The sequence below is a fragment of the Pongo pygmaeus genome, chromosome 9 (genome assembly GCF_028885625.2).
Source record: "Pongo pygmaeus isolate AG05252 chromosome 9, NHGRI_mPonPyg2-v2.0_pri, whole genome shotgun sequence".
Taxonomy (NCBI): Eukaryota; Metazoa; Chordata; class Mammalia; order Primates; family Hominidae; genus Pongo; species Pongo pygmaeus.
In genome coordinates, this window is record NC_072382.2 from 6,908,986 (window position 1) to 6,930,724 (window position 21,739).

The 21,739-nt window shown below is 58.4% G+C and overlaps 1 protein-coding gene and 1 long non-coding RNA gene across 4 annotated transcripts; one reads left to right on the forward strand and one right to left on the reverse strand.

Moving 5' to 3' along the window:
• The first annotated feature begins 24 nt into the window (after positions 1–24).
• LOC134740231 (uncharacterized) lies at positions 25–5,280 on the forward strand. Its single transcript, XR_010127533.1, has 2 exons — positions 25–1,160; positions 5,029–5,280. It is a non-coding gene; the product is annotated as an uncharacterized LOC134740231 (long non-coding RNA).
• Positions 1,168–20,149, reverse strand: ALDH3B1 (aldehyde dehydrogenase 3 family member B1). Of its 3 annotated transcripts, none has more exons than XM_054440808.2 (11): positions 20,053–20,121; positions 16,964–17,030; positions 14,975–15,137; positions 11,818–11,928; positions 11,562–11,682; positions 11,200–11,285; positions 10,660–10,741; positions 8,596–8,982; positions 7,703–7,869; positions 4,361–4,460; positions 1,168–2,724 (listed from the first exon to the last, which is right to left on the reverse strand). In XM_054440808.2, exons 3-11 carry the CDS (start codon positions 15,134–15,136, stop codon positions 2,534–2,536), a joined length of 1,407 nt encoding a protein of 468 aa, XP_054296783.2. In that variant the 5' UTR covers position 15,137; positions 16,964–17,030; positions 20,053–20,121; the 3' UTR covers positions 1,168–2,533. The 3 variants fall into 3 exon arrangements, with proteins under 3 accessions (XP_054296783.2, XP_063526893.1, XP_054296785.2); XM_063670823.1 differs by having other exon boundaries at positions 16,745–17,030; positions 20,053–20,108; XM_054440810.2 differs by lacking the exon at positions 16,964–17,030 and having other exon boundaries at positions 20,053–20,149.
• Between the last annotated feature and the right edge of the window lie 1,590 nt (positions 20,150–21,739).

The following is a 21,739-nucleotide window of genomic DNA, read 5'->3' on the forward strand; positions in this document are numbered from 1 at the left end:
GGGACATCCGGGGCGTGGTTTAGAAAGCGTTTGCGGTCGCCGTGGGTGCAGCGGGTGGGCCCGCCGGGGCTGGGTGGGGGGGCGTGTGATGACGGTAATGGCGACGAGATGCTCTACTCACGCGGCATCCTTTAATCCTCACAGCAGCCCTGCGTGGAGAAACTACAGTAACGTTATCACGTTAAGGCGGGAAACTGAGGCATGGGAGTATTTAGTAAGGTTCCTGGGCCGTAGAGCTGCGGTGTGCGGCCGCCTGATCCACCTGATCCGTATGACTCCCGTACTCAACCAGCCTATGTTTCCTACCAGCGAATTTTTTTTTTTTTTTTTTTGAGACAGTCTGGCTCTGTGGCTCAGGCTGGAATGCAGTGGTGCGATCTCGGCTCACTGCAGCCTTGACCTCCCAGGCTCGGGTGATCCTCCCTTCTCAGCCTCCCGAGCAGCTGGAACCACAGTCGCCTGCCACAACCAGGCTCGGCTAATTTTTGTATTTTTTGTAGGGACGGGGTCTCGCCATGTTGCCCAGGCTGGTCTGGAACTCCTGGACTCAGGCGATCCTCCTGCCTCGGCCTGCCAAAGTGCTGGGATTACAGGCGTGAGCCACCACGCCGGGCCTCTCCCCGGGAATGCTGTGGTAGAGGGACCCGCAGAGGCCCCGAGGCTGCCTGCATGTGTGTGTTGGGAGGATCTGCGCTGAGGGTAGGTAGGAGTTGGGCAGGCCAGGAAGGGAAGGAGACAGAGGGCATGTCCCATGCCCGTGCAGAGGGAGGACACACATGGTAGACCAGGATGAGGACAAGGGCAGGCTCAGTGTGTGCAAAGGGGACAGTGGTTTGGGATTTGCCTGCAGATGCCCGAGCCTCCAAAGGACTTGTGGGCCACAGGGAGACCCTGGGGGAGTTCAAGCTGAGGAGTGGAGAGGGCTTTGGGCTGGTCAGCAGGTGCTCAGAGGAGAGGGGCTGGCCCTGGAGAGAAGGGAGGTCTTGGGATGGTGGCCCACACCTGACCCTGGCCCTGCACCGGGTGATTCCTGCGTGGATGCCTGCGGGGATTCCTGCGTGGATTGGGGAAGTCCTGCAGCATTACAGAATTGTTACCCAATGCCAGGGGCTTGGTCCAGAGTCCTGTTGCTAGATGCACAGAAAGCAAATCACCGAGATGTAAGTATTGCCAGGGAAGAAGGCTTTATTCAGGTGACATCAGCCAGAGAGAGAGGAGATGAAACTCAGGTCCACCCCTGTCCCCCTCCCTGACTAAAGTTGTAGGTTGATATAGTCTGAAAAGAAAGCAGGAGTCAAGGAAGAGGAGGTGGCCCGCAGGCCGCAGGAGCTGCCTCTCATTGTCCAGATGTAGGTTTCTCAAGCATCCGGCTTGTTAGGAATTGGGCCGGTTTCAGAATCATCAACTTGTTCAAAAGTGGGACTTGGGAGCTGAGAAGGGTTGTCAGGCCGGAAACCCTGCATTCTGCTTTGGCTGAGTGGATGGGGCCCAGGAGGATGAGCAGGATGGGGAAGAGTATGACTCGTAGTGGGCACCGTGAGGATGAAGAGTTCCAAGCTCCTCTGGCATGGGCTGGAGGGAAAGGAGACCCTATCGCATAACCACAGCCCCACCTGGCTGGAGAGAAGAGGGAGGTGCCCCGCTCCATGCCACCCCACCGAGAAAAGATAGGACATCTGGAGCTCCAGCTCAGCAATCCCTCAATCCCTCAATCCCTCGTTTCATCCTTGCAACAGTCCCAGGAGGTTTTTTGTTGTTTTGTTTTGTTTTGTTTTGTTTTTTTGAGGCAGAGCCTCGTTCTGTCACCCAGGCTGGAGTTCAGTGATGCGATCTCGGCTCACGGCAACCTCCACCTCCCGGGTTCAAGCGATTCTCCTGCCTTAGCCTCCTGAGTAGCTGGGATTATAGGCATGCGCCACCACGCCGGGCTAATTTTTGTATTTTTAGTAGAGATGGGGTTTCGCCATGTTGGCCAGGCTGATCTTGAACTCCTGATTTCAGGTGATCTGCCCGCCTCGGCCTCCCAAAGTGCTGGGATTACAGGTGTGAGCCACCGCACCCAGCCAGGAGATATCAATGGTGAAGTCTCTCCACTGAACAAATGGAGAAACTGAGATTCAGAGAGGGCAGGGATGGCCCTGGATGCAGTGATTCCATGGTGTGGCCTGAGTCAGATGCCAGGGCCCCTCGGACGCCCACTCCACAGGAGAGAGGTGACTCAGAGGCGCCGTGTCTGTCCTCTTCTCCTGAACATGGGTGGTTGGTGCGGGGGCAGGGGGTGGGTCACTGCACTGTTTCCCATGTCTCCCACCTCAGCTCTCGTGGTTGGGAGCGGCTGAGGGAGGAGGCTGAGGGAGGAGGCTGAGGCAGGGAGAGGGAAGACCCAGGAGGGAGGAGGCAGGCGCTGCTTTGAGGGGTGCCCTGGAGCCTTGGCAATCCTTTTCCTCCTCGGGCCCTGGAGCCCAGGCCCCGTCTCCACCAGCCGCAGGCGACAGCGGTCGTGGTGGTCTCCGGCCTGGGTCTGGGGAAGGGTTCAGAGCAGTGTGCAGCTGCAGCCTCGGGCCTCCATGGCCACCAGCAGCACCCTCAGGCGGCGCGGCGATTGCGGCGGGTAGCGGAGGGCGTTGAGCTTCTCCATCCCTGGGCTGCGCAGGAGGCAGGAGCGATGGTGGGAGAAGGTGTCGAAGGAGAACTTGCCGTGGTACCGGCCCATCCCACTGGCACCTGTACAGTAGCACAGAACACAGGTGGTCAGGCCCTGGGGGTCTCCCAATCACAGACAGTGGGGCCTAGGCGGGCTACTTCACCCCTCTGAGCCTGTTTCCCCATCTGTCCAGTGGGCTGATCATGAGGCACTGTGGGTAAAGGGCTTAGCCCCAAGCTTGGCACCAGCTCAGTAAGCCTTGGGGATACCAGATGCCAGGGCAAGATAGGCAGATGGTGGTCAAGGGCATGGATTCCAGAGTCAGACTGCCGGGGGTTAAACCCTGGCCCTGCTGCAAACAATCCATGTCACCTTGGACTGTGCCTCAGTCTCCTCTGTCGTGGGGTGACAAGGGTACCTCCCTGCTAGGGTTGTGGTGGGGATTGAGGGGATGTTAAGACTCCAGGACCCAGTAGGTGCTATGTGCAATGAACTCTCCTCAGCGTCTAGGTTGGGAGGCAGACGAGGCCCCAGGCCAGGGCGTTCAGGGCACAGCCTGGGTGGAGTGGGGTTGGCTGGGGGGCTTCCTGCAGTGAGTGAGCTCCAAGGATATGCAGTTAATGAGACGAAGAGGGTGGGTGGGGGCAAGAGGGACCCAGGCTTGGGGAGCCTTAGAGGTGGGTGCCATGCGGTGTGTTAGGGACCTGGGCAGAGCTCGGGCTGTGGGAGCAGCAGGTGGGGAAGGCGGAGTGGGGCCACGGCCACCAAGAAGGGTCGGCTCGGGAGCCTGGGAGCTGGGGGAGGCTTTCTTGAGGGAGCAGCAGGGTCAGATGTGCCCACAGACAGCCTTGACTCTCCTCCAGGGCAGGGAGGTGGGTTGAGGAGGATGGGGCTGGGGCTGGGGAGGCAGCTAGATGGGGTCGGGGGCAGCCACCCAAACTCGAGCCGAGCCAGGACAGCAGCACAGGCACTGTTGTGCCCCTGGCTGCCCTCCAGGTGCGTGGACCCATCTGAGGCAGCTTGCCTGGCCCTGCCATCGTTCACTCTGGTGCTGAGTGTGGACAGGTGGCAGGACTGCCTGTCACCTGCCCGGGGCCTACTGTTCACTGAGGAGGAAGTGGGCTCAGAGAGGGGAGGCATCACCTGGGCCACAGGACCTTCAGCGCATTGCCAGGACCATCTCTGAGGCTTCCTGACTCAGAGGCCAGGACTCTGCAGTGGCATCGGGGCTGCTCTAGGGGGTGGAGGATTGGCACTCATCCGGGCCTCTCAGGGTGGGGAGGTGTGGTACTGAGAGCTGGAGGGGGGATGGGGTTAGAGGAGCAGCCGCCCTGGAGTGAAGGACGCTGGCAGCATTGCTGCTGAGGGGCAAACGCCAGGTCATGCTGTTGGGGAGAAGAGCAAATAGCATTGCAGTGGGCAGTGTGGTCATAGTTGTGTGGTATTTTTAAAAATTCACTAAATTGTGTGTCTGTGCAGAGATGGTCTAGAAGGTTCCACTGCAGACTTTTTTTTTGAGATGGGGTCTCACTGTGTTGCCCAGGTTGGACTCAGACTCTCTGGGGTGGGGAGCAGGATGTGTGTTCTGGGGTGAGGCCTCCTTGCCTGTCCCTCTACACTGAGGTGGAGCTGGGGTGCTTTGGCAGGAATGTATGCAGGTAACACTATTGCAATTTGACCAAATGGTAACAGAAGGGCAGGGTAGCAGGCACCTACCCACTCCTCCAAAAGGCAGACTGGCCAGGGTCATGTGCATGAAGCCGTCATTCCCACAGAAGCCCCCGCTGCTGGTCTGGGTCAGCACCCGCTTGACCACCTGGGAGAGAACAGGATGTGCGTGAGGCCGCCTTGAGCCCCATCAGGATCCTCAAGACCCAGAGCCTGTTCCATGCTGGACTCCGTGACACTGATCTTGCCTCAGAAAGGGTCTGAGGCCACCATGTCAGCTGAAGGGCCTGTGATGGTACAGGTGGGGCAGGGGGTTGTGTAGCAGCTCCTCATGGAGCTTCCAACTTGGGACATGTTTCCTGGACATCTGCTCATGTGTGGTCCATGCTGGGGGCACAGACTCTTAGGCCTGGGGGTAGGGGCAGGAAACCTAGTGTTGCTTGGGGACATGGAGGTTGTAGTGGCAGCAGGGGGCAGTGCTGGACAGTAGGGAGGCATCCCAGGAGAGGGGTGTCACATGCCTGTTGAGTGGAGGGACTGGGAGGGACAGAAGTTGTTCAGGCAAAGAGGGCACTGCAGACAGAGTGGAGGCTGAAGGGCTGTGTGGTGTGAGCACAGGGACATGAAAACATAATGATGTGGTCAGATTTGCACTTTAGAAACAGAAGCTTGGCCCTTGCTTGACTTAATAAAGGACCTTCTTCCTCAATCTGTAGACTTATTTGAAGACTGAAAGGAAGAAAAGATTGGTAGACACTAAATAGTTGCTGCACAAAAACTTCAGTATATTTAGTTGCAATCACCGTGAACCTCTGATCACAGCTGGGTCAGGGCTTGTCTGATGTGGGGAAAGTGGACACCCCCAGTGGATTCAGACGTCACTTCACGGCATGAGACCAACATTACCCACAATGGCAGTGGCAGCAGATGGAGGAGATGGAGCAGAAGGCAGCAGAGGGCGTCCCAGGTAGTACGGGCAAGCCACCTTGTGCATGACTTGTGTCTTAGGTGTGACTGTATGTCCTGGGATCAGTTCTGGGTGGTCAGAAAAGTTTGAAGCCAGATGACTCCACTGTCAAAAAACCTCTGTAGAGTTTTCTGAAGGTGAAAATATCCAGATGAAGCAGGGCTCCTTGAAGGAATGGCTGCTTCTGGAGTTGGAGCAGGGGAGATACAAGATGAGCCTGGAGCTGCTTGTAGCACCAGAGGGGAAGGAGGTGGTCACAAGCCAAGAGGCTGGGACATCTTACATGGGCTCCTGAGCCCGAGCCTCAGACAAACCACACGACCTTGGATTACAGCCCCTGGAGTCAAATAAATATACCTGAGTCCGTAGTGACCTAAATAAACAATTCAAGAGATGAATCTTTCTTACAGAATTCCAGGAAATAAATGTAGATACTGCTGCTAGCCAAGAATACTGTATCCAGCTAAGACTATGCTTCGTAGTTGAAGAAATAAAGCCTTTCCCAGACAAGCAAAGGCTGGGGGAATTTATCACTACTAGATCAGTCCTGCAAGAAATGCTCAAAGGAATCTTAACATAAAAACAAGTTGGTATTTGCCATAATACACACAAAAGTACAAAACTCGCAGGCCCTATAAAACAATCATAAAAAGGAGGAAGAGAAAGATATCAAATGGCAACACAATAGAATTCCACCAAACCACAAATGGAATAAGAAAAGAATGTATAAAATAACTAGATAATAACTAACAATATGATAGAGCAGCATACAGCTTAATTACCCCCACCTGGTGAGGGTGGGGTAGCCTTAGAGACTTGCTTCCAAATAATAAAGAAGCAAACAATAGTAGCTTCCCAAGGAAACCCTGGCAGATACCGTCCTGACCTGGTAGTGAAGGTTCCACTCACTAGCCACGTGTGCATCTCAGGTGCCCCAGATGTGGTGTGAGAGGCAGGCTCACCTCTGTGGGATTCTCTCCTAAAACCAGTAACCCTTCTTTAATCATGAGAAATACACCAGATGACCTGAGGCTGGGGATGTTCTACAGGAGACCTGTCCGGCACTCCTCAAGCTGAGAGGGTTATTAATGCAAGGTGGGACCCTGGCTTGGATCCTGGGGCCGAAAGAGGATGTCAGTGGAAAAACTGGCAAAATCCAAATAAAGTCTAGAGTGTAGTTAATAGTAAAGCACTGCTGTCACAATTTTTTTTTTTTTTTTTGGGTCAGGAGATCCTTCCACCTCAGCCTCCCGAGCAGCTGGCATTACAGGTGTGCACCATTATGCGCAACTAATCTTAAAAAAAATGTTTCATAGAGACGGGGTTTTGCTATATTGCCAGGGCTGGTCTCAAACTCCTGGGCTCAAGCAATCCTCCCACCTCGGCCTCCCAAAGTGCTGAGATTACAGGTGTGAGCCACCGCGCCCAGCCCTGCCATCACTTTTTTAGTTTTGACCCATCTAAGCACCATTAAATGGGGGAAATTAGGTGTGGGGTACATGGGAACTCTCTGTACCATTTTGGCAACTTTTCTGTAAGTCTAAAAGTATTTCCCGATACAAAGTTTATTTAAAAAAAGTTCAAGTGGCTGGGCACGGTGGCTCATGCCTGTAATCCCAGCACTTTGGGAAGCCGAGGCAGGTGGAGCACCTGAGGTCAGCAGTTCAAGACTAGCCTGACCAACGTGGCAAAACTCCATCTCTACTAAAAATACAAAAAATTAGCCGGGCATAGTGGCACACGCCTGTAATCCCAGCTACACAGGAGGCTGAGGCAGGAGAATCGCTTGAACCCGGGAGGCAGAGGTTGCAGTGAGCCGAGATTGTGCTACTGCACTCCAGCCTGGGTGACAGAGTGAGACTCCGTCTCAAAAAGAAAAAAAAAGTTCAAGTGGAGGGAATCGAGGAACTGGCTGAGGGCTGGTGGGGGGCGGGGGCGGGTGGGTAGGGACTGCTGGTACCTCTTGGTGTTTTTCAATCTGAGGACTCCGGCCTTGGGCCTCCCAGGCTGCCTCTGCAGCTTGAGCAGGGGTGGGGGATCAGGGCTCATTCTCGGACCTGCACCTTCGGGTCATCCCCGACACGTTGCCTGTGCCTTCAGAGCCAGGCTTGAGGGGTCATGTGGCCACCAGGCCCTGATGTGTAAGAAGAACAAAGGCAGGGGCTGACCTAGAGGAAACACTGGACCCTAGAGAAGACCCCGGGAAGCCGCCCACTGAAGGCCTAGGAGAGTGGGGCCCAGACTGGGGACAGGGTTGGTGTGGGTGAGGCTCAGCTGCTTCCAGGAGAGTGGGCAGAGACAGAGCCAAGAGGACCACCATCCCAAAGTCCCGAAGCCACTGGATTTTGGTGGCCCCTCTGCTGTCATCACTTGCACTGCCCACTGCAGGCTCCTGACCCTGCCCAGCCTGGCCGCACCCCCACCTGGCTGCTGTTGGAGAAGGCATACAGGGCCAGGGGCTTCTCCCGCCGGTTGATGAACTCGATGGCCTCGTCCACGCTCCGCACATTCACGATGGGCAGGATGGGCCCGAAGATCTCCTCCTGCATCACAGGCTCCGTCTCCTGCACGTCCACCAGCACCGTGGGGGCTGCGGGCACCAGAGACGGCTCAGCCCCAGGGCCACAGTCAGGACCGCCCCCAGGGGTTGGGGTAGAGGTGGGGACAGGGCCACGGGCCAGGGCTCCAGGCCAGGATCTCAAGGTCTGACTTCCCAGCGCTTCAGGCTTTGGAGTGTTTAGGGAAGAAAGTCTCCCCACAGCCCCCTAGAAGGGACCCTAAGACTTCCCCAGCCTGCTCAGGGCCTGTGGGGCGCAGAGAATCCCCCAACCTTGGTCTCACAGTCAGGGGTGATGGGATCTTAGAACCTTGGAGTTCATGAGGCAACAGCGTCCCAGAATGTTGGAGCTGCAGTATCCCGTGAGCTGCTGAGTCATACGACCCAGGAGACTGGGGGTGCTCAGGACGGGACCCTCGGAGTTTAGAACCTGGGGATCATGGGCTTGGAGAATCTGAGGTTATAGCCTTTCAGGACAACCGGTGGTGGGATGGGAGTTCATCTTAGCACACTGGGCCCTGGAGCCCTGGGATCCGAGCTCAGTAAATCCAGGGCTGAGGGACCAGAGTTTGGCCTTGTGGGGCCATAGGCTCAGAAGCACAGAGATGGAATCATGGCACTGGAGCCGTGGCTCAAGTCCGGGCTCTGATAGTGGGGCTGGGTTTCAGGTGTGAGTCAAGACTCGTGGCCCAGCCGTGGGCCCTCCAGTGAGGAGGGGTCTTGGCCCAGGTGGGCTGTGGTAGGGGCAGCAGGACTCACCGATGTAGCGATCGCTCTCGTCGCTCTGGCCCCCAATGGCCACGCGGCCGCAGCCCAGCAATGCCCGCAGCCGCTGGAACTGTTTCTGGTTGATGATGCGGCCCAGGTTTGGGGAGCTCTGGGGGTCATCGCCATAGAAACGGGTGATGGTGCTCTGCAGGGCGGGCAGCAGCCTCTCCTGCATCTCGGGGCTGCACAGGATGTAATCGGGGGCCACGCAGGTCTGGCCGGCGTTGAAGTAGCGGAACCAGGCCACACGGTTGGCCACGGTCTGGGGGTCGCAGTTGTCGTCCACGTAGCAAGGGTTCTTGCCCCCCAGCTCCAGGGTGACAGGTGTCAGGTGCTTGGCGGCAGCAGTCATGACAATCTTGCCCACACGAGGGCTCCCTGGGCATGGAAGGAAACCAGACTGGCCAGTCAGTGACCCGGACCAGGCGGGATGGCCCAGCCCAGGGCCCCGGTCCTCCCTGGAGAGGTGGTGGAGTCAGTGGGCACCAGACCTCGCCTGGCCTTTCCTTGTTCCTCACTGCCATTCTGCAGCCCAGGGCCCTGCTCATCCTTCACCAGGACCAGCCCCTAAGCACAGAGTCTCAGGAGGGAATGGTGCATGGCTGCTATCGGCCCCCAGGGTCCGCCTCCTGAGCCAAGCCCTTTGGCTCCTGCCACCTCTGCTTCTGACCCTGGCTTACCCTGCAGGGGACTCTTTGCAAAATGCTGCATGGAACCCTCCCTACCCATCTCCTTTGGAAACTTCGGGGATCCCTTATCACCCAAGGTTGGAGTCCAGCTCTGTCTGTGGCATTCAGGTCTCTCTTCTCTAAACCTAAACCTGGAAGTTCTGCCACCTGCCCAGCCCTTTTTTTCCGACCCTTGAGGTGGACTGTCCCAGTCTGATGCAGGCGTCCCTACGTCCCGCCTGACTCGGCCTCACCTCTCCTCTGTGCTGGCCTCCAGGGGCCCAGCAGTCTCCGCATGCACACAGCCTTCTCTGCCCTAGCCCTGTCTGGGCCTCAAGGCCTCCTCTCCAGACTCGGGGACCACACTGCTGCATCTGTGGGGATGGTCCTGGCATTTCTCCCCCTTGTGGTCAAGGATTAAAGCCGGCAGGAGCCACTGTCCCTTCTCTATTCTCACCCCACCCCATCCTGGCACAGTGCTTCCTGGGCTCTGTGGTTCCTTCCGGAGCTCCTTCTGCCTTTGCTGGGAGGTGGCCTGGTCAATCCTGCCAGGCCCTTCCCCATGACTGCCTCGACCTCCAAGGCACAGACTCACCTGCCAGCACCACTGTTTTCCTCCCGCTCCCCCTGCCCCTCACTAGCTCAAAAACTCAAAGCCGGGTGTGGTGGCTCATGCCTGTGATCCCTGCACTTTAGGAGGCCAAGGCAAGAGGATTGGTTGAGGCCAAGAGTTCGAGACCAGCCTGAGCAACATAGTTGGACCCTGTCTTTACTAAAAATACAAAAAATTAGCTGGGCATGGTGGTACATGCCTGTCATCCCAGCTACTTGGGAAGCTGAGGCATGAGCATCACTTGAACCCAGGAGGCGCAGAGGTCACAGTGAGCCAAGATTGTGCCAAGATTGTGCCACTGCCTGGGTGACAGAGCAAGACTCTGTCTCAAAAAAAAAAAAAAAAAGTGACCTCTGGCGTGGATTTCACCAAGGGCTCATGTGCACATTCCAGCCTGTCCCCATCCTGGCCAGCAGGGTGACCCTGGGTGGGACGCTGAGGCCCAGTCCCTCATCTGTCTGCAGAGAGGGCTGTGGGCACCAGTAGGGTGGTGTCTAAGAGCCTGGGGGCAGCGGGGTCACGTATGAGGGTCTGGGGGCAGTGGGGGCGGAGGCTATGGTTCCTGACACTGTGGTTGGCACGGTGGGCTGGCCCTGGACATGGGACTCCATCCCTCCCTAAGGGGTCCTGGGGGTCCAGGACTGCTCCCAGCCTGGTCCAGAGAGAGAGAGAGGAGAATTCAGTCTCCCTGTGGACTCCCAGAGTTAGGGACAGGACCCCTGAGCAGCTGTCCTCCCCGACCCTAGCCTGTCCCAACCCTTGTCCCGGCCTCACCTGTGAAGAAGATGTAGTCGAACCTGTGCTCCAGCAGCTGCCCCGTCTCCTGGGGCCCGCCCAGCACCACGGCAAAGCAGCTCTGCAAGGCGGGATGGGTGAGGCTCCTTCTGGGACCCCAGCTCTGAGAACACAGGGAGCAGCCCGCCCTGCCTGGACCCTGCCCTGACTCTGCCCCGCCTGGCCTGACCCAGCTGGGGCTCTAGGAGCGTTGGGTGGAGGTGAAGTGGGGAGAAGGGAGCTCCCCAAGGTTGCCTGGCATTGGCAGGCCCAGCTTGGAGTCCGGCTGGCACTGGAGGGGCTGATGCCAGGGCCAGGTGGAGGCAGACACGGGACCCCTGGGCAACAGGCTGCCCTCGCTGCTCCTCAGAGGGAAACTGAGGCTGACAGGGGCGGTGACTTGGTCAAGTTTACACAACTCAGAAGAGGCAGGATTGAGGTAGGGACTCGGGTCTGACTGACAGGCCCTTCCATGCCAGGGGCTGCTCAGCCCTTGAGCCCTGCCTGTTCCCGCTCTACCTGCCCGGCAGCCCTGCTCACCTGGTCCAGGTATCGGGGCAGCACCTCGGCCAGGACCTTCTCGACGCTCTTGCTAATCTCCGATGGCTTCAGCACCACACAGTTCCCTGCAGGGCAGCGCGGGGAGAGAGCTGGGGGAGGCATAGCCCGCTCCTGGTCTCCACACACCTGCAGGGCAGGCATCGGCCTCACCCACTTTCAGATGCAGAACCTGGTTCAGAGAGGTGACATGACGGGCCCAGGGCCACACAGCCCGGGGACGGTGGACCAGACAGTCCTCTTTGCCACCTGGGCCAGTTCTCCCATGTCCTCCTGGGATCCATGGGTGGCCCTGAGGCCTCGAGCGGGGAAGGGTGGCCGGAAGGGGCAGGCCCAGCTCTCACCTGCAGCGAGGGCACCCACGAGGGGCACCAGTGTCAGGTTCAGGGGATAGTTCCAGGGCGCAATGATGAGGACCAGGCCAAAGGGCTCCTTCCGGATGAAGGCGGAGTCCAGCTGTGTGGCCTGGGCCGGGAGACGGGGATGAAATTAAGTGCTCAGCACCCCGGCCCCTCGGCAGCCAGCTCCCACCCAGAGGGACCACCCTGTGGGAGCAAATATCCCCTGAGCCCCCCGCCCGCCTCAGCCCGGCCGGCTCACCAGGTTTTTGGGCACACGCTCGTCCTTCATCCAGGCCCGGAGGTTCCTGAGGGCCAGGGTGACCTCGCCCTGGCTGATGGCAACCTCAGACACCTCCGACTCGAAGGCTGACTGTGGGAAGTGGGTGGGGTCAGGGTGGGCCAGGATTCCCAGAGTTGGCAGGAGAGCACAGCCTCCTTCAGGCAGGGCCTGCTTCCACAACTCATTCATTCATTTTCGTTCATTCGTTCACTCTCTCACTCCATGTTCAGTGCGTGCTTCCTGTGTGAGGTGCTGTCTCTGCCCTGGGGCCGACCTTGCAGGGGGCAGTCAGTCCACGTGAAAGTGAGAACGCTGACGGCTCCATTAGGACGCGGCTGTGCTAGGGAAATCACGGAGCAGGGTGGGGGTGGGGACTGCTGGAGCGTGTGGCTGTGGGCGTGCACAGGTGTGCACATGTATACATCCACATGAGCGTGTGTATGTGTGTGCTGTTTTTACAAAGCGGTCAGTGCAGATCTCCAGGCGGCGGTCACATTGGAGCAGTGACCTGAAGGCAAGGAACAAGCAAGTCATGGGTACTGGGAGGCGGCATACTGTGGGCAGAGGCCCCGGCGGCTGCAAAGGCCCTGAGGTGGCTGTGAGCTTGCTCTGCTCCTGTTTAGCAAGAAGCGGAGTGGGCAAGGTGAGGGGGCCAGGTGGCCAGGCAAGGACTCCTGAGAAGAGCAGGGATGGGATCTGACTTAGGGTTTTTTTGTTTTTTTTTTTAATTTAAAAAAAAGTTTTTTGATTTTTTGCAGAGTGTCTTGCTATGTTGCCTCGGTGGGTATTGAACTCCTGGCCTCAAGTGATCCTCCCACCTCGGCCTCCCAAAGAGCAGGATGGAGATTGGTCTGCAGGAGACACAGGCACAGCCACCCCTAGGTAAATGCTGTCAGTTCCCACAGCCCAGGGGCCAGGGCTGCTGTCAGGCTTCTAAGCAGGAGTGAGGAGACCCGAATCAATAGGGACATTGTCTTGCTCTCCGCTAGCCAGTGCTCCCTGCCCTCTGCACCCCAAGGGAGGAGAGACCAGCCAGGCAGCAGGCTGCAGGATGCTGGAGAACAGGTCAGGGACACTGAGGCCAGGCTCTCTGCCTGCCTGAGGCAGCGCCTGAGGTTATGGGGTGCAGGCTCTCCCGGGTCAGGGCAGAGGGGGACAGGCCAGTGGGGTGCTGGATGGGCCAGAGGACCAGCGAAGCCCAGAGAAGGGGATGCCCTGCCTGAGGTCACTCAGCAAACCAGGGGCAAGGCCAGGGCTACAGCTGAGCCCCAAGAGGGAGGAAAACACCACGCCCACCAGCACCTCCCAGCCACTGAGGCTGGGCGAAGGTGCCTTCCACACAGACTTTCCCACAGCCTGTGCTCTGGCCCCACGAGCCTGGTGGCCTGCCTGCCACACCGCCTAGGTCATCTGGGACCTGACTTTGGGAGACCAGGCTATTTTGAGCTGGGTTCAAACTCTGGCTCCGCTCTTCCTGGCTGCATGCCCTTGGGCAAGAACACACTCTCTCTGAGCCTCTTCTGGGGGCCACTGGGTGTGATTGCCCAACCAGATTCACCAAGGGGTTAACTGAGAGGGTGCAGGTGACGCTGGGCAGATGCTGCCTGCTGAGGGTGGGGACAGGGGGCTGACCAGGGCCAGAGGGAGGGACCAGGTTGAATGTTCTGGGCTACTGCTCCCTTTGTAGGGCCCCGCTCCTGCAGCTGGGATGGGAAGGCAGGAGGTGGAATCTGAGCCGAAGGGAGAAAAGGGACCAGACAGACGTCAGGTCAAGTCTCATGAAGGCCGGCAGGCGGCCGGTGGCAGGAGCTCAGTGGTGGTGGGGGAGTCAGTCCCCAGGGAGCCCAGTGGGCTGGGGGAAGGTCTGAACACTATGGCCTTCAAGGCAAAGGGAGGAGACATTTTGTCCAGAGAATAGGAGCCGGGGGCAGCCCCTGGGACAGATGTCCTGAGGCAGGGGCAGGTGTCCTGAGGCAGGGGCAGGCAGGTGCATGGGCCCTGATGGGTGAGGGGTTGGGGGAAGTGTGTTTCTTGGGGTTCTGCCTTGGCTGCCACTGGGATTGGGAGGGGATGAGGCCCTAGGCCTTCAGGGTCCAGACAGAGGCCATGATGCCTGCTGTATCCAGAGAGAAGCCCAAGGCCTCACAGCCTCCGAGGCCCTACATAGTGCGGCCCATACCCCAGACCTCATCTTTGCTGTCTCTTCCTCTCCACCCCCCACAGCCATGCTGGCCTCCTTGCTGCTCCTCAAGCAGAAACGCCCAGCACCTCCTGCCTCAGGGCCTTTGCATGTGCTGTGCCCACTGCCATCTCCCCAGCATCCATGCGGAGCCTCCCCCTCCATCTTCACGTCTCTGCTCTAAGGCTCCCTTCTCAGAGAAACCTTCCCTGACCCCCACATATACAACAGCACCCTGATCCTGGCCCCCTCTCTCCCCTTCACCCTGGGTGTGTCTCCAGGGCACATATTTCAACCCAACATGCTGTGTAATTATTATTTTTATTATTATTTTTGAGATGGAGTCTCACTGTGTTGCCCAAGCTGGAGTACAGTGGTGTGACCTTGGCTCACTGCAACCTCCACCTCCCAGGTTCAAGCGATTCTCATGCCTCAGCCTCCTGAGTAGCTGGGATTACAGGTGCCCACCACCACATCCAGCTAATTTTTGTATTGTTAGTAAAGACGGGATTTCGCCATGTTGGCCAGGCTGGTCTTGAACTCCTGGCCTCAAGTGATCCGCCCACCTCGGCCTCCCAAAGTGCTGGGACTACAGGTGTGAGCCACCACGCCCGGCCTTGCTGTGCAATTATTTATTTGCTGTTTTATTGTCTCCGACAGAAGGTCAGCTTCGTAGGCATGGGAACTTTGTTTGATTCTCTGCTATATCCCCAGAGCCTAGAACAGTACCTGGTACATAGTAGGTGCTCAGCAAGTAGGTGCTCAGCAAATAGTTGCTGCATGAATACAGAAATGAGTGACTGGATGAATGTGCAAGAGCAGCTCTGGCCTAGGGGAGGAGCTGCTTTTAGCCCCGCTTCACGGAGGGCGCAGCTGTCTTCATCCCCTGCTGTCCCAGCTGCCATCCATGCCCCCCTTCCCCAGTGCACACCTCTCATACCTCCAACCCCAGCACACCTTGTGCAGGTCCTGGGCCAGTGCGTCGTGCAGAAGCTGCTTGTTTTCTTGCAGGAAGCGGCCCAGGCCTCGGAGCTGCGCAGCCCGGAACTCAGCTGGCCGCGTGCGCCCCGCGTGGAAGGCCTCCCGCAGTCGCCGCAGCGTGTCCTCAAAGGGGTCCATCCTGCCAGATGGGGCGGCATGAACTGGGTGGCCAGGGCTGCCCCTCATTCACCGGCACCACTCAGCCGCCCCAGGGTCTGGGCACCCCTGACCTGCCTGCACCCACAGGGGCTTGCAGACACCTCTACCTTATACACACACACAGGGACCCACTCAGATGACCACACAGGGACCGAGGCTGCCTGCAACCCCTTTCACCCAACAGTGAGCACTCCCAGACACACATGAAGACCTTCGCACCACTCCCCTCTGCCATGGACCTGGAGGCAGCTGCAGGACTGGGTGTGGGCTTGGGGACAGCTGCTCCACCACAGACCCCGAGGGTGAGCAGGCAGGCAGAGCGCCACGCTTCTTCCTGCCACACAGAAGTTAACCCCAAGCCATGCCCTCTGCCCTGCCCTGATGCCCCTCCTGGAGGCGGGGTGGCCTCACCCCTGCCAGCCTGAATGGTGTAAGCAGGAGCTTGATGAGTAGAGGGGGTGTCCCACCCACTGCCACCATGGCCACCACCTTGGAGCACTCCAGACACAGAATTCTCCGTCTTCCTCTGTCCCCAGCCTGGGGGCACTGCCCAGGGAGGCCAGGCCAGTGGGCAATAGCCTCCTCTCCCTGTGCCTCATCTTCCGCAGGAAGAGGGGGAGAACAGCTCGGGCCTCCTGGAGGCCCTGCTGCCCACCCTGCCGGGGCTGTGGTGCTGGGAGGCGGAAACAGCTGTGGGGGAGAGGATCAGAGCGGGCGAGAGGGCGTTCCTGCCTCCATGTTGGTGCCAGCCAGAGCTGGCAGGCAGGGTAGGGGCCTAGACATTCCCCCGAGCCCTGCCTGTTTACTTGAAGTTCATCGGAGGAGCACTCTGACGCACTCGTTCCTCGGCCTGGTGCCAAGGACCTGTGGGGACCCTTTCCTCCTTCCCTCTCCGAGTCCCTTTCCTCCAGATCTCAGCTTGGCTGATGCTTCCTCCAGGCAGCCCACCCAGATTATGCCCTCATCCACTGTCACAGTGGCCCCTTGACTCTGCTCCCCACCGTTCTGAGTTGTGCCATGTGATAAACGTCTGGTTACACTCTACCCACCTCCCAACCCTGTCCACATCCCCCTTACTTCCCCCTCATTAGACTGGGAGGCAGGCCCCTCTGTGCCTACTTATTTGAGACCTAGTGTTCGAAGCCTCTCATGTTACCGGTGTAATGATGGCACCTGCCAGCTAATGATGAGACCACACGGTGGGTTCTGAGCCCAGGGCCTAGCATCGGTGAGCGCAAGGCTGTGGGTGATTGTTAAGTGGCCACCTTGAGAGTGGGACCTGCTCCGGTCTGCAGGATGGCCCTGCTGGACCAGTGTGCTACCGACAGCCTGGTCAGGAACCCCAGGCCAGCCCTCAGCTGAAGTGATTGGGGGGGCCAGGCTGAACCCACCATCTTCCTGCTCTGATTGGGAGAAGCTGGGCAGCTGCCCGCACACAGGACAGGCACCATGGTCCCCATAGGGTATGGCTCGTCACGGGAGCAGGACTGAGACCCAGGAGCCAAGAACGAGCCTCTCGAGCCACCATCAGGCCTGTCTCCGGGCTCTGCCTCTTACTGGTTGTGGGACCTTGGGCAAGTCACTCACCTTCTCTGCCTCGGTTTCCTCATCTGTGGAATGGGGATGCTAATGGCACCTGGTGTCATCGTGAGGATTAAATGACATCACGCTGCATAAAACATTTGATGTTGCGCCCACAGAAAGTACTCGACAGAGGTCAGCTCTGGGTGTTTTGCTAAGTAGCCTGCAAATATTTATCTCCCCCAACTCCGCACTCTCCTGGGTCCTTCTCCCTTCTACTCTCACCTTCAGACTGCTGCCAATGGTCAAAGGCAAACCACGCCTGCACCTCTGTCGCCCTTTGTAAGAATCTCTGCAGAAACCACAAAAATGCAAGGCACGTAACGTGAATGGTGGACCGTGGGCCGGGAGCTCTGTGGGGGATGGAGTTCTGCATGGAACATTCCAGCAACCTTCCTAGCAACACTGAAACCAACTCACTGGGGCCGTAGGACACATCTCTCCCACAGGGCAACCAGCCCTGGCATTGCCCCTACGGGTCACTCACTCTAGACCGAGGCCCCCAGGGAGTGCCCAGTGGGGGACAGGGAGCTGGGCAGGACCCTGGCAAGCGGAGAAGCCAAGGCCACCTTCTGCCTGAGATCGGGGGTATCCTGGGCCTGTGACCTCCCGAGGGCGCCGGGCAGCCATTGTGGACACACACAATAGGGAACTCCTGACTCAGGCACTGGGCTGGGGGCCCCCAAGCCCACTCCCGCGGCACCCCTCCCACAGTGTGAGGTTGTAAGGAGTGTGATCCCCATGCCTGTCCTCGCTCGTTTCACCACCACGGCCGCCCACTGAGGGACCACTATTCACCCCACTGAAGGAGATGGAGGCCGAGGCTCAGAGAGGGCCAGAGCTTGCCTGATGCCACCCAGCTCCTCACACTGGAAAACCCAAATCCAGAAAAGCAGAAGGCTACCCACCTCAGCTCCCAACTCCCTCACCGTCCCCTGGGGATGGGCAGCCAAGTCCTTGGGGGAAGGGACACTGGGCTGGGGCCTGGACAGCAGACCCAGGGCCGGGTGGACTCTGGTAGGCCGGCTGTGGGAGGGGTGCCTGGCGAGGGGAGGTCTCTTGCTGTTTGGATTCCATTTCCTTGGCCTCCCTCCTCACCGTTGCTGCCACTCCCCACACTGCTTAGGTTGTGGGGTCCGAGACCGCCTCTTGACTCTTGGGGCTGAGCCACTGAGGTCCAGGGGCTGATGGGCCCAAGGGTCTCTGGGGCGTGGCCCCCCATCACAGGTTGAGGCACATCTGGCCCAGACCTGCAGCTTCTGGGGTGCGGGGGAGTTGCCACATTATTTGGTGATGAAGATAGCGGCTGTTTCCTCTGGCCTGGGGGCCAGGGCAGGACCAGCCACTTCCCCTCAAGGCCACGGGCCTCTAAAAACAATACTCAGGTGCCCATGTGCTGGGCACTATGCCAGCCTGGGTGCTCGCCGCGGGTGCCCACAGGCTCCGGGAACAGAGTGGGGAGGAACGGGGCTGACATATCACAGGGAGTGAATGGCTGGCCAAGCCGCTGCCCCCAACCTCACAGCAGGGATTGTCCTGCTGAGGGACTGTCCCTGGGCAGGGACCCCCTGGCCCGTCAAGTGGGTTGGATTCCAGGGAAACGGAGGCTCTGCCCGTTCTCTCATTCTTCCTGCCTCAGTTTCCTCATCTATACCGTGGGCCTTCTAAGAGCATCCTCCCAGCATGGCATGGTCTAGGGGCCCAATGACCTGGGTTTAAACTGCAGCAACCACATGTGTGAGTGGGGAGACCTTGGGCAGATTGCTTGACCTCTTTGTATTCACTTTTCCCATCTGTAAAATTGGGCACTGCCTGTGGCACCCATACCACAGTCGGGATAATTCAAGCACTGGGACCCCGGGAAGTGCTCGGTGTCCGTGGAGGATGGATGTACCAGAGGAGGGCTGGGGGAGGAGACCCCTGGGGCAGGGGCCTGAAGGGGCCTTGATCCAGGATGGGTGTTGGGGAGACAAGGACATCACCCTGAGACCCAACTGGGGACAGGGATGTGGTGACAGAGGGACCGAACATGGTGGGTAGAGGGCCTGGGGGACCCCCATCAGGGCAGCCAGAAGGCGGGGATCACTAGGCCAACTTCAGGGGACCCACAGGCCCAATACCGCAGGGTCTCCGATTCTGATCTCCCGCAGTTTAGCTTCATTAAACAAACATGATGAGAGGCTGTGGTTTTGAACTGAGCTCCTGTACTAGGCCCCAACAGATCAGACCAAACCAAAATGGAGGCACTCTTGCCAAACGCCACATCATCAAACCGAAGCTTTAAGGAAGCAGACAGAGCCCAAAACCACAGACCAGTTTCTCCGGGAAGCAGGAGATTCCAGTCCACCTGAGCCGGCATCATCAGGAAGTCCCCTCTGCCTTACCCCTTAGAAAAAAGCAGTCTGCAGCGATCCGGTATTAGGCGGTTTGGTGTTTCCTATTTTTCTGTTTCCTGCTTCCTGTCTTACGAACCCCCTGTTCCGCCACTGCCTGGTGGGAGCTCTCACTGCATTTTGTAGAATGGAGGCTGTCCAGATTCACGAATCATGAATACAAGCCAATTTGATCTATAACTAAATGTGTTGTCATTTTGTCTTTTGATGGCCTTAAGCTGGATTTTCATGAGGTCTCCCAAAGCTCAGCAGCCCCTCCCTTGGGAAGCCAGGGACCAGCGTATCCCCTCGTTTGTGGCTTGGGCCAACCCAGCCCCAGGTCACAAAGAGGCTGAACAGCCTCGGCTCCCTGATGGGGCACAGTTCCCGGGATGAGAAGTGCCTCCTGCAGGCGGGGCGGGGCTGGCTGGCCACTCCCTTTTTTGGACCCTGACAAAGTCCATTGCTAAGAACGATTCTTTCCCAGAGTCATTCATGGCCACATTCCTGCATCAGCACTGGGCATGCAGGCTGGTGCCCAGGAAACGACTGTTGCTGGAAGGGATACTTGACCCCTGCAGGGAAGGGGCGCACAGTCCTTCCTGGGGCAGCTGGACCCAGAGCTGTTCCCTTGGTTCCCTTGGAGGGTGTCCCGGGAATCCCAGGAAGAGGAGGCGGTGGCAGCCCAGCTCAGACAACGGAAGGGTGCCCGCTGGCCAGGGGGGTGCCTGGGACCTCGCTGCCACTCCCCAGACCTGCCTCTCCTCCTTCCGCTTTCTCCCCCAGCAGGCAGGCAGATGAGCTCAGCCAGGACACGGTGGCCCCTGAGTGCAGCTGCCAGTGGCTAGGCCCGCCTGGGCTGCCTGTAACCCGGAGTTGCTGAGCTGGACTCCGGCCCGACTGCTGGCCCACGATAGCCCCAGCCTCCCCGGGATACTGTACCTGAGGCTCTGCCAAGCTGCCCTTCCTCCTGGCTGTCCCGCTCTGCCTGGTGGCCCTGCTGTTAAAAAATGTCCAACGCAGGGCCAGCCCCCGGGGGGGCGGAGTTGCCCTAGCCTTGTGTCTGACTCTGGCTCTGGGCGGGCTGGAGGCTGCAAGCCAAGATTTCACCACCACCTCCCTCAGGGGCCTGGACATCTCCTCCCAGACCACAGAGAAGGAGTCAACGCCCAGAGAGCGCCAGGCTAGAGCCACACAGCAGGGCTGAGCTCCGAGCTGAGGGCCAGCCTGAGGAGGAGGAGGAGAGGCTACGCAGCAGGGCTGAGCACCGAGCTGAGGGCCAGCCTGAGGAGGAGGAGTGGGGCAGTGGGCCCTGGGAATCCTGGTGTGGGGTGGGGAACTATTATTGTATTAATTATATTATATTATAATATTATGTGGAATGTTATGGCCCAGAATAGCGAGGAAGCCTCGACCCCCCACTCCCAGCCTTCCCTCCATGCCTCCCCTAAGGAAGGAGACCACTACTACTCCTGCTGCCCAACTCCTACACCTTGCCTGGTTTACAAGACAGGAGGAAAGAGAGAAAGCAAAAAGTTAGAAAAAAAACAGAAGGAAGAGAAATAGCCAGAAGACCTTGGCGCCACCACCTGGTCCTGGTAGTTAAAAAAAAAGTGATAATAATAATAATATCAACCCCTGACCTAAACTACTTGTGTTATCTGTAAATTCCAGACATTGCATGAGAAAGCATTGCAAAACTTTCTGTCCTGTTAGCTGATGCATGTAGCCCCCGGTCATGTTCCCGAGCTTGCTCGATTTACACGACCCTTTCACGTGGACCCCTTAAAGTTGTAAGCCTTTAAAAAGGCCAAGAATGTCTTTTTCAGGGAGCTCAGCTCTTGACGCAAGTCTGCCGATGCTCCCGGCCAAATAAACCTCTTCCTTCTTTAATCCAGCGTCTGAGGAGTTTTGTCTGCGGCTTGTCCTGCTACACCCTACCCAAGACTCAGTTTCCCCTTCTGCAAAACAAAGAGGTCAGACCCAAAGGTGGCTGGAGTCTAGAAATACCATCTTAGGGACCACACCTCATGCCTGCTCCTCTCCCAGCACCCTGTGCTTCCGTGTTCCTCCACACAACCCCATGGGCCACCCCATTCATAGAGCCTGTCTTTCCCCATATCTAACATTTTACAAACGAGGAAGTGGGGGCAGAGAGGGAGTGGGATGTGAACATGGGGTGTGTTTGTGGCAGAGCTTCTTGCTCCAGAGCTGGGGCTGCACCTGTCCCGGATGTCCCCTCTGCCTCCCGGGAGGAGTGCCTCCCTCTCTGCTTAGGACCGTGGTCAAGATGCCACGTGTCACCTTGGTGGTTCCTGTAGTCCCGATCCTCTTCAGGTTCGGCACAGGCAGCTGTGCTGAAGCCTGTCCCTGCCTGCCCCCAGCCCGCCCCGGATACACCTGTGAGAGCCAGCATGCTGCGGGGATGATGTGGAAGCTGCTGTGGGTGTGGACAGGCAGGGGACAGGGTGACAGGTGTGGGGGAAGAGCCTCCTCTATGCCCCTTTCTGGGCCTGCCGCTGCTGCCATCTCCCTGGTGCCCTGGGTCTCCGTAACTCCTGGCCCCGGGGCCTCTGGGCCAACGTGGCACCTGGGAGGTGCTCATCACGGCCGCCCCCCCCCCACTCCT